Source organism: Ananas comosus, linkage group 22 (assembly GCF_001540865.1).
Source record: "Ananas comosus cultivar F153 linkage group 22, ASM154086v1, whole genome shotgun sequence".
Classification (NCBI taxonomy): Eukaryota; Viridiplantae; Streptophyta; class Magnoliopsida; order Poales; family Bromeliaceae; genus Ananas; species Ananas comosus.
Genome location: NC_033642.1, coordinates 3,192,419 through 3,205,256, shown reverse-complemented (window position 1 = coordinate 3,205,256; position 12,838 = coordinate 3,192,419). Strand labels below are relative to the sequence as shown.

Below are 12,838 nucleotides of genomic sequence, written 5' to 3'. Positions count from 1 at the left end.
CCCGCCGCTCGCCGCTCGCCATCGCCGTCACCCCTGCCTCTGCAGCCCACATTGTAGTTAGCTCCTGGACTGCGACTGTGTTTTTCGTCGTCGACGTACACCGATCTCGCTCTAACTGACGTGCAGGTAGCTCCTGGACTCTTCTTCTATTTCGCATTGTTGGCATTGTGGACACACCACATGGCAACAGGCTAAAAATGTAAAAACTAGGTTTTAAAATTGGGACCTCGGATGCCAACTGCTAAGCCATTAGCCATCAAGCACGAGTTATGTTGAGCACATTGGAAGGGTTTAGTTGGAAAATAGATAAGACATAGATAAGCTGATATGTTATCCTGATAATGAAGATTCGAATCATAGTAAAAGACTTGAGATTTTGCTTCATGTTTAGTTAGACATTATGATAAGACGATACCAAACAAGGCCTTAATTTCTGGTTCTTAATATGCCAACTCTTTTTCTTCTGTTGGAAGTAGTTCTACTCAGATGCAACTTTTTGGTAAATATGAGCTCTTCCCTGTTAAAACTCCCAACGAGTTGAAACTTAAAATGTTAAAATGTTTATCTCCCGTTCAGCAATCAATTAGCAAAGAATCCAACAAACTTTTCTAATAATCTTTTTTGGATTATTGTGTGGGGTAGGGGAGCCTACATGTGGTCTGTAGCACACTGAACTTTGACAAATTGCGAAATTCAAGTGTTGGAATAGTAATTGAAACTATTCTACAACTTTTGAAGGATGGTTGAGAGGCTTTCAGCAAGTTACTGAAGCATGATGATGACCGGAGTGAAAAAGTGCATTGCTGAGTGCATTATGCAAATGTAGTCTTTTGAACTTGGTTAATTATGAGGTTTAAGAGGGGGATTGGTAATAGGAGCTAACCCATATTTTCTAAAGAGTTGTAAAGAGATTCTGGACAAGTTGGAGAGTGATTGGACGACCGGAAGCGCAAAAGCGCATTGCAAGGTTAATTCCTGCAAAATTTGTGTAAGTGTACCGGTACAGATAAGTTCCTGTACCGGTATAGATAGCATCAGCAGCAGCAGCAGCTGCATGGCAGCAGGGCTGTTTTAGCCTTTTCCTTCTCCAGGTTCGTTCTTATCCACCCCAGCTCGAGCCCTAGCTGATCCTTATCACTTCTGAGGTGGAGAATTCAGGGAAGGGTTCTTTCTCTTTCTCTCTCTAGGGTTTTTCTCTCTCTACATAGAAATCAAAGGTGTAAACTTGATTTCTTCTCCTTGCCTGATGTTGCAGTTTTGGGAAGGCTTTGAAGCTATGTTTTGCTGCTGGAGAGAGAGATTTTAGAGGTATTTCGCAGCCCTAGCCTAGCAAGAAACTGAGTGGAAACTTGGTAAGATGGAGGATTCAACTTCTCTCAAGATTTAAGCTATAATAATGAAGTTGATATGGTTTTTGGTTTCCTTAATACCAGCTGGTTTGGGGGGATGCTTCCAGCAGCAATAGAAGGAAATTCGGTGGTGATTTATTATCTCTAAAAGCAAGAAAAGCTGAGTTGAAGTGTTGGAAGGTGATTAACTACTACCCTCTCTAGCTTGATACTATAGTAATAGTATTAGTAGTAGTAGTAGTGATACTTCTGGGAATTGCTTACAGCAGGTTATGTGGACTTTTTAACTGAATTTTGGTGACCCTTGTGAGCTGGTTTTGATGCGCTCCAACCTGGGTTGGAGCTGTGTAAGGTGAGTAATTTAACTCCTTTATAGTTTCAATGTGTTGATAATAGTACAAAGAGGTTTGTGATGCATGTTCGTGGCAGGAATGGCAGCAAGTTATTGGATCTCTTTGGCTGCGAATTGTGAATTTTGGAAGATCAATTTTGAGGTGTTCCAACCTGAATTGAAGAGAAATTCAAGTTTGGATACTCCTAAGTGAGATTTTAGCTTATATTAAATGGATTTATAAGAGTATTAAAGCTGTTTTAAGGCTAATTCGCAGCAGGTTTGCGACAGATTGATGGAGTGATCTCGGCTGACTTTTAGGAGCTTTTGGAGGTTAAACTTGGTGCTTTAACCTAAACCGAAACAGGGATTCAAGCTTTAGCATTGTACAAGGTGAGAATCTCGCCGAATTTGGATATTTTGATAAGAGTTACACTACAGTTTTTATAATGAGTTCGCAGCAGGTTTTGAGACCATCTCGAGCTGAGTATTGACACCTTTTGGAGCTGATTTGAGCTGATCTTGAGGTGCTTCAACTTGAATTGAAGCAGAGGTTTAGTTTTAAACTAAACCTAGGTGAGAATTTAGTCCATATTGCGTGTTTATATGAAGTTTTGCTACTAGAATATGAGCTCAGCCCTTAACTGATTTTTGATTCGATGTTAGGGGACTTAAAGGCCTCGGATTTCCTGCGAGGGTGAGTTCGACAGGAGTCATCGACATAGTGGTGGGTCTGACCTTCCCGAAATGGGTGAATCCCTTCTATGTCTCCTTTGACATTATGAGTTGAACTCATTATATACTTATGTGAGCTTATGTGTACTGAAAGATATTGAGACATGCATTCACTTGCATACCATATCGGTATAAGAGCATCTCTAGGCAGTAGAGAAAGAGTTCTGAAATTGCTTATTTCTTATAGATCACTTGCTTTATTGTTATGTACGCATGATATTAGTAGCTTGTATCGACAAGTTAAGCGGGACATTATTCATGAAGGTATCAATTAGCTCTATTGGGCAACGAGAGAATAATACAGTATGCAATTGCATGTTCGAAATCTGATGCTAGAACTATCAGTCTATCTTATATAGTGAGGTTATTTATTCATTCATGTGGAACTGCGTTAGAGTGCAGTGGACATTGTTTCATATACTGGTGTTGACCAATGAGTTATTGTTTTCAACTGATAAATTAGCATGAACTTGGCATTATGACATAACTAGAATGTACATGGTTAAATATAATCTAGTGTAAAGACTAGAATAAACATGATGTATATTTGTATACTCAAGCAAAAGTATCTGCATGTGACCTATTTACCCCAAGTAGTGGAGGTTTATGTGGAACTTTAGAATACGTGTCATGAGTCATATGAACCTAGAATGAGTCATTGAGTATGACTTTAGAAAACCACTTTCCTTTTGTATAAGGAGTAGTGAGAGAACCCTATGTGAGTGTGTGTGGATATAGCCCATTATGAGGTAAAGTATATACTAGCCTGAGTTATACTAACTATTGGTAGAATTATGTCAACAAGTAGTTGATAGTGGCTTACAATTGGGTACTATAGTGTCAACCTTGGGTCGAGTCGAGATTCCATGTCAGAAACATGATGACGTTGTGATATTTGTACCATGGATTACAGCTTGCATGCCATTGTGCTCTTTCGCACACGCTTGTGGGGGTCGCGCCCCCCAAGCCAGCACTTCGGAGTAGCTTAGCGACAGATTGTTCGCTTATGTACGAAGTGAGCGCCGAAGTGGATTGCCGTGGGTAGCGTTGACTTCCACAGGGCCATTAGGCACGGCGCGGCTATGACTGCACCTTGTGTAAGTCTATTGTAAATTGGGTTATGATAAGTTACTTTGACCCTAGATGGACATAGTAGTAAGAATACTTTATGTCATTGGTCATGTGGACTTAGTGATGAACAAGCTAGAAGGTCGACATCTTGATTAGTTAATAACATAATGACAGTATGGTACACTCTTGCTAGTGTAGGAAGTAATTACATGACATCATCAGTTATTTCTGTAATAATGAAGTATCTTGCATTCAATCTGTTATATGACCAGTTAAATTGTCAATTAACACGAATGATAGAACTTATCATGATGATCTAGTACTTATTATAGGTTGATATACATATCTTGAGAAAATATCATGATTGATTTACTTCAGTTACAATTACTTGCTTATCTATTATTGTTTACTCTGGCCACAGTTGACCTAGTGGTGTACTTCGCCACTCATGGCGGCTTACCCACTGGGAACTATTGTTTAATAGTTCTCACACCCTCTTCGTTGTTGTTTTTACAGAGCCTTCCACAGCGGGAAAGGCTAGGGTTACTAGCGAGAGGTCAGCGGCTAACTAGAGCCTTCTTGACGTTAAATAGACGACCTTTACAAGTTTATGCAGTTAGTTCAGTATTGTTTACTGAGATCTTGTAATTGTACTTTATTGTTATATTGTAATAAGGTTTTGGGTTGTATAAGTTCATACTTCTAAGTTTTGCTCTGATTACCTGGTTAGAATCAAATGCTTTTACTATATTGATTGTAGACGCCTGGTGTATAGTTGAGTTGTGGTATACACGGTGGGTCTGGGCACGTGACTGGTGAGCTTCCGCTGAAATCCAAGGCGTGACATGGTCCCTTTCCTTTTTTCTTTATTATTTTTTTGTATTATATTCACTAAATATTTTTAGAGAAGATTTGAAAGTGTTTTTATATGTAGTTAAAATGGCTAGTCATCGGATGTCTCTAAGTGTTCATTGGAAAGGACAGTTAGTTACGGATGGAAATAGTCCGTAATATGTCGACGGTCGAAAAAAATTGATCGCGATACATTCAAATACGATATTTACTAATTTTGAGATGAGAATGTATCGTTTAGCAAATTGTAATAGAGAAAAATTTCGTCTCAAATTCACAATTCGATACTCTACGGAAACGAATGAATATTTCACGAAATAGATGATGAAGCATTGAAGGGAATGATTGGATTGTTTGAACATTATGGATGTGTGTTGGTATATATCGAGAAAGATTTATATCCGTCGGAGACACAATATCAATCGCAAGGCTATTACACAAGACCGCTTCATAATGATATCGATGTAGATTTTTCGGGCAATCCGATTGGTGACCGCGAGTTGGTAACGAATATGGCATCAGGATGACAAAGTGAACATCTCTAGATTTCGGTGAGTATTTTCTTTAATTATTAAATATTTTGATAATACTAAATTATAAATACTGCAGACAAAGTCAGTCTCCATGTGCGCAACCCTCGTGCAACCCTTGACCTCATGTGAGCAACCCTCAACCTCAAGTGCGCAACCCTTAACCTCACGTGCGCTCGACCTCACGTGTGCAACTCACGACCTCACGTGGACAAACCACAATCTCTTGTGTGGAACCCACGATATTCCATGCACTACCGATGACTTCCTGTGCAGAACCTACCATGTCTCATATACAATTGGAACCTTATAATTGGGGATAAAGAAAATTCATTTTTTATTAATAGTTTGTGAAAATGTACCTAATATAGTAAAGTTTCGGGATTACTGCAAGCTATCTATGTCCTATGAACATTAGAATGAATTTTCTACTAACATTGTCGATGAAGGAGGTGATAATGACATTAATCAAGAGGATGAACCTATTCATAATGATGATCATTTTAGCAGTAAGGATGGCGATTGGAATGATCTAGCTGTAAACATTGATGATAATCGCGATAGTGGGTTAAATTGTCTTGCGTATACTATTTACTATAAAAACGGCAACCCGCATGTAAACAACGAATATGTAAACAATCCTAATGAGGAATTTGATTTTATTGACCATCTAGAGAACTTTCCTGCAGATAACAATTGGATAAATCAGTATGTTGTGGATTCGACTGAGTTCGATTTTAGACAGACCAATACCGGTCTACCAGCATTGACGGAACTTGGGTTTGTCAAATCTTTTATGATAAGGCATCTTTAGTGGACACTCTAAATCGATGGCACATTGCTCATAATGTTCAGATAAAGGTTTTGAAATCCACAAAAACGACTTATATAGTAAAATGCACAGTTGAGGGATGTCCTTGGAGATTACACGCTTCGGTTCCTAAAGATGCAACATACTTCAAAGTTAAGACATATGCAGGTTAACACACGTGTAATTCCAATGTTAAATGTGTCGCATCACAATTGTACTTTAAGTCTCATATGTCAAGAGATTCTGCCAACAATGAAGGCAAGGACGTCAAAAGAAGTACAGGAAATGGTGCAATCCACTTTGCATGTTGACATACTATTAAAGCATTACAGATTATTTATGGCCACTTTGCATGTTGACATAACCTATAAAAGCATTACAGATTATTTATGAGAGCTGGGAGCAGTCATATACAAACTTGTTTTGTTATCTTACTATGGTGCAGAGAAGTAATCCTGATAGTTTATGGCGCCTTGATCATAGATGGCCAACCGACGGAATATGTCGGTTTGGTCGTGTTTTTTGGTCATTTTGCCCTTCTATTTATGGATTCGCACGCTATCGGCCAATGGTGAGCATTGATGGCACTTACTTGTATGGCAAATACGAGGACCATGCATTGATAGCAACAGCTATAGATGCAAATGATGGCATATACCCTTTAGCATTTGCAATTTGCGAAAAGGAAAAATAGTAGAAGTTGGCGTTGGTTTTTATAGAACCTGCATCAATATGTTACACGCAATCGATAGGTTTGTTTTACATTTGATTGATCTAGTGGCTTAAAGAAAATAGTGACTGAGATATATCATCCTCGACAAGGGCATGCACACCGGTGGTGTCTTTGACACATGAAAGCAAATATGAATAAACGTTTTAAAAATAATTCTTTATTGAACAAATTCTATGCTATTGGAAGTGCTCCAACATCAATAGAATATTATAAGCTTAAAGAAGAGTTACTTGCGTTGGATCAGAATGCTTGTAAGTGGGTGGATGATCTCGAAGAATACAAAGAGTATTGGGCATGGGCATTTGATGGAGCACAACACTTCGGGTTGATGACCACGTATATGTCAAAAAGTTTAAATGGGGTACTTAAGGGAATTCGTTCTCTGCCTATCACAGCTTTTGTCGCGGGGGCATTTTACAAACTTAATAGTTATTTCTTACAACATCATGAAAATGGTGACAGTATGACGGGCACGTTAGCTCCTAAAATACAAATTCGGATTACAATGAATATGGAAACGACACGGGGACACATTGTCCATCGATTTGGGCTCGTGAAATTTGAGGTCAATACTGGAGATTTCAAATACAAGGTTTTCCTGAATGGAACAGATGCGGATTGTAATTGCAGCAAATTCTAGCTAACTGAAATACCTTGCTCGCATTTTTTAGCAGTTTGCAATACTTCACAGAGAAGAATAAACTTTTATAATTTTTGTTCCCATTGGTATAGTGTTGATTGTTATCACGAGACATACGCACCACATTTCCATCCTATTTCAGATAGGCGACACTGGTCACGACCCCAGGGCCCGCCAATTGTACTGTCTCGCGTGAGAAGGAAGAAAGGTCACCCACAATCTACACGTATTCGTAATATAATGGACGAAAAAGCAGGGCGATAAAAAAAATGTAGCATTTGTAAACAAGAAGGCCATTATAGGAACACCTGTCTACAAAATACAGAGAGTACAACAAGAACGTCGACATAGGACTTGTTACCTAATATAATAGTAACTGCAAAATTTTCGATATTTAATGAGTATTTTTCTAATATGTTATTAATTGGAAAACCTTTAAAATTACAGATAGCAGATCTAGAGGATGCGAGACCGGTTGATTCGTCAGTCCTGACAGAGAAGCATCTCCATAAGTCTGGATTTATCAGGAGTGAGACGAGAGCCAAAAAATTTTAAGTAAAAGTTTATTATAGTATTAATAAATAGAAATGATGATCTAACTATTTTTCTTTTACTATAGGGGTATCATGCTGTTCAGTTCACAGAGCATGGCCGCAAGTTAAACTAGTGGGATCTTGACCATCCAGCGATGCTCGATCTTCTACGACAGGCTGGGTTCTACTACATATCACGCCTTAGGCACGTGCAGCTGGATCAGGCTTTATTAGGAGCTATGGTTGAGAGATAGAGGCGGGAGACACAGAGTTTCCACTTCCGCCACTATGAGATAATAATTACACTTCAGGATGTCACGGTTATTTCTGGTCTTCGTGTGGATGGTGAGCCCGTGACTAGTACTGCACTGCACCCGTGGACGGATACTTGTCAGGCGCTTTTAGGAGCTGTGCCGGATAATATCAGAGCTGGTCAGATTAGACTAGATTGGTTATACCAGCATTACCACCGCATACATTTGGATGCCCCTGCAGGTGTAGTTGTACCTACATGTTATATCAAATTGGATGTGGTCTGTTTTCCAACCCTACCGAATATAGAGTTCATCTGAAGTGGCTTTCACTTTTAGAGGATTTTGATGAGTGCGGCGGATTAGCATGGGGTGCAGCAGCTTTGGCCTTCCTTTATCGGGAGTTAAGAGCGGATTCATTAAAAGGAAAAGCCGAATGTTGTTGCTTTGCGACATTATTATAGATATAATAAGTAATATTTTAATTATTAGATTAAGCTTCTAGTGTTCAATTATTTGTAATTTATTTCTAGATATGGGCGTGGGACTGTATTTATATTGGGCGACCGACTGGCGTTGGAGCATGCCCGATATAGCAGATTGCCCTTTGGGTTGCCGGTATGACATATATATTTGATACATATTGATTTTTAAATAATTGCAACTAACACATTTTTAAATTTTATGTGGGCAAATGCTGGTGGATTACAATTTGAAGCTAATGTCAGGACCATGGATATTGAACTTTTTCGAAATGAGTTAGATCAGCAAAGAAAGTCTCAGGTACGTATTAATGCAATCATCTTTTTCAATATTATACAAACGTATTAATGCATCCAGCTAACTATTGGCTTGTTCACAGATTATTTGGAGGTCTTACACAGATGCTATTATAGCCGCACTACCGACATTTTGTGTACAGGGTAGTTCGGTATGGTGATCGAGGACTACATTGATTTGTTTTCATATTGTAGAGATGCATGCACCGGATCGAGTCCTACGACAGTTTGGTTTTCTCCAGGCTCCAGCATATACCCATTAATGTGAAGATCATCCATCGTGTGACTTCTCAGGGGTGGCCAAATAAGGATTGGGCCATCTTTCACACTGCACACATTGAGAGCTCGGAAGAGAGATTACAGAATATTTTCAACCAGCTGCCGATTGTTGGTAATTATTCGATACAGGCGGCCTCCATTTATATGCAGTGGTATTGGGACGATTACGAGGAGATTGATTTCTCATCCACAACAGCATCGTTGACTTTCCAGCCTCATGGGTAGACCGAAAGAGCTTTGGTATAATCACCCCTATACTAATTATTTTTTTAATCTTATAGTTAATATAAATAGAAAAAAATGAGTTTTTATCTATAATGCAGGTGGACGCAGTACGGCAGACTCACTACAGCATCAGACAACTAGTTGATGATCCCCCTGCGACCCATACGATGTTAGAGACTCTGACGGGCATCTATACCCATATTGAGACGGCATTGGAGCATGTTCCTGCTATACCTATTGTCAGAGATATAGAGGATTGAGATTATGCTCACGCCTCAACATCAGGTCATCAGATGTAATGGTCTCCATCTCCTATTCGATCTCATTCGACATTGAGCCATCAGGTGTCACAGTCTCCATCTCTCACTGACGTTGGAGCTATGCCCGACGCCCCTTCAACATTCCCTTCAATGTTTGACTCGCTTCCGCCACCAGTATCGTGTGCATATTTTAGATCCATGTATTCTCGTCGTCGTGGCCCGTCATCATCACAGCACCTACCAACATCTACATCGGCTGCTATGGAGACTCGAGAGTGATCAACCAGTGGTAGAGGAGACTCGGACGATTCCAGAGCATCGTGAAGGCCTCATTATTGAGAATCTCGATCAGATGGCAGGTATTGAGCCACTTGATGACGTACTTCCTGTTGAGCTCAATATTGATCGTGGGCGTGGGCGTAGACGTGGACGTGGGCATGCACGCGGACGTGGCCGAGGACGTTGAGGGAGAGGAAGATCTCGAGACTGACATTTATATAATTTAGATCAAACACGTTGTATAACATGTGCAATATTATATTTTTATAAACTTTCTGTGCTTTGTTGATATTCCGACCAAATTGATTGTATCTTGTTGTTTTTCTTGTCTTATTGTTGTTCTTGTCGAAATTTTTGTTCTCGTGAAAATTATTGGTCTATATGTGTAAAAATTGTTGTTGAAGACTTGAGGAAAAAAGGGTTTGGAGAGGTTGTTTTGAAGACGGTGAATGGTTCACCGTCTTTATGAAGATGGTGAATTAATCACCGTCTTATTTGTATTTCAATTACTCATGCATCGTCGAGGACTTAGACAAAATCATAGGACTTGGAAAATCTCAGTAAGGGATGCACTAAAGGCGGTGAACGATTCACCGTCTTTGGCAATTATCTTACAAAGACGGTGAACCGTTCACCGTATCGCGCATGGTCGAGAACTTCGAGAAATTCTCTCAAGGCTTCAAAAATTTCAAAGGGGTTGCACTAAAGACGGTGAGGCGGTGAACCATTCACCGTCTTAAATAGTTATATTACAAAGACGGTGAATTGTTCACCGTCTTATTAAAGGCGGTGAACCATTCACCGTCTTTAGAGGGAAAATCCCACCTGGCTCCTACGTGGCAAAAAGCGAGTTAGTTTGCCAAATATAAATTTGGCAGGGCTATTTCACAAATTACAAAATTTTAGAGGGTTATTTTGTTAAAAAGTCTACAACAACACATAAAATTTCAAGGAAACCCAATAAGAATCATTGTGAACATGGGAATGCCACTTTCTTGCCAAAAAGACAATTGAACAGCAACAATCAAAACTTATATGTTTGTGATACTCTTGTTTGCCAAGCATATTAAACTTTTCTCACGCCTGCTCAATCACATTATTCTAAAAATTATTAGCTGCAGTTGCATTTCAAGGAAATTATTGATAGATAGAACCTGATTACAGAGAGTAATAAAAATCAAAATTAGATTTTGTGGAACCATGTAGCAGTCTATTGGAAGTTTCAACTGATGTTTGGTTTGAATTTGTATGAGTTTGATTAGGTGAAAGTTCACGTTTCAATTCAATTAAGCTAAGCTATACAGACATATTAAAAATTGTTAGGTCATTGTTGCATAATCATTTCAAAGTGGATGTCCTTAGAGACCTTCATCGAACACATATGCAAGTTGATTGTTGACATGTAGGGCTTTAAGCTACTATAACGTGCAGAGATGGTGCCCATTATCCAGCTCAAAAACCTAACTAGTAACTTCTCATCCTAAAAAGAAACAAGAATCTAAATATCTTGACAAGCTACATCTTTTTCTCTTTCAGTCATATATAAAACACGAAAACGAAATAGCAGGAGCAATAAATAAAACCTCTTTGCCATGTGTAGCTCACAACAGTTAAAAAATTAGTCAACATATACCTTATTATCGCATGTTTTCTCCGCTGACTGGGGATGATGCTCAGCTTTAGTCTTATTATTACTACTGGATTGTTGGGTTACCATCCACTTCTCCTCAAGCTTCCTAATTGAATCTATATAGTCTTGCTGGTACTTTAATTTCTCTGTCTGTCTCGAATGAAACAAATGAAAAGCAAGAAAAACTACATGTTATCAGCCAGTGCAATGAAGATAAAGAATAATCCACAACAGCAGAGACATGCCCAATGACAAATACTGATATAAATTTCCCAACAAAGAGATAACAAATGAGACTGTCTTAGTATCAGCAGTACGAAGAAAAACAAAATAGCAAAGATACAAAATATCAAAATAGCTGAGCATTAATTAAAATTCGATTGGTCGATCTCACCTATCCAAATGCTTAAGAATACGAATTAGACATATCTTCCTTGTGTTCTTGACAGTCTGAGCATACTTTTAGACTTGTATATTGACCAGTTGACATATTAACCTTTTACAACCTCCTAAGGAAAACTTAAAACCTTATTTTAAACCATTTATAAATTGTTGATCTAGAGGTAAGTAAGTGCATATAATAGGCTTTCCCGGAGATTTTCTGGCATTCACTAAACACAATCTAGTTTCTTGAGAGCCAAAAAACTCTCAAAACTTACGAGAGCACGGAAACTTTTAAGACTTCAGTGAAATTTTTTTCTTCTTCCTCACTTGGATCTCATCTACTTTACTTTTCCATCGCCTGAGCAAAAGACTTCTTTTAGCCACCTTCATCTTGGATTTTACATGCACCTTTGCTCATAGATTTAAGTGTACCATGAATGGAATGATCTTTGCTCCTTAATTTAAACAGCAGGTTAATTCTGGTGGGAGTCGATTTTTACAGAGATCACAGGGTTTGGTCGGAAAGAAGTCGATACATTGTAAGTGCGATCACAGAGGTGTTAGGACAAGACTAGCCCAAGTTGATGCCATGATATGTCAGTAAGAATTATACTTTGTTATGAAAAGTTTTCCTTCTATCAATGTCCTTCAGTTTTTCCCTTTTTAGAGTTTTGTACGTGAGCCCATCTTTTTTCACTTTAAGTAACACTTTTGACATTTGTAGTTTGTAGTTTATTTTGATATTGCGTTGAGCCCTGCATTTCTAGGCAGAAAGTATAAGACTCTACCCAAGTGGCATAAAGTATCAAAATTTGTGGGAATGCAAGTACTACTGATAGCATGTTTTCTTGATATACAATCTATCAACCCCTCCACCCTCAAGGTAGAGAAATTATTGCCTGCACGAGGATATCCTTACATGTCATGTACCGTACCCAATATTTGATGATCAATATGTAAATATCAAAATCTAATCTTCAAATGTAATGTACAATACCTAAAGAGCTGTTGGTAAAAATCGCAAGCTTTAAGAACCTCTTACCTAAGCATCAAGAAGTACTAAAACTCAACACTATAGAAAGGGTCATCATTTTGTTAGCAATTAATAGGCATCTGAAACTTATGATTTTTCATATGCAGGCCTTTTGGATTTCATCAAACTCATC

At 38.6% G+C, this 12,838-nt stretch overlaps 1 protein-coding gene across 2 annotated transcripts in view; it reads right to left on the bottom strand.

Moving 5' to 3' along the window:
* The window catches only part of LOC109727206 (kinesin-like protein KIN-UB), a 55,486-nt gene that overhangs the window by 12,099 nt on the left and 30,549 nt on the right, over window positions 1-12,838 (bottom strand). For both annotated transcript variants that reach the window (XM_020257208.1, XM_020257207.1), the window contains exon 10: window positions 11,292-11,438. In XM_020257208.1, the coding sequence (XP_020112797.1) occupies window positions 11,292-11,438 (147 nt within the window). The remainder of the gene's footprint in view (window positions 1-11,291; window positions 11,439-12,838) is intronic.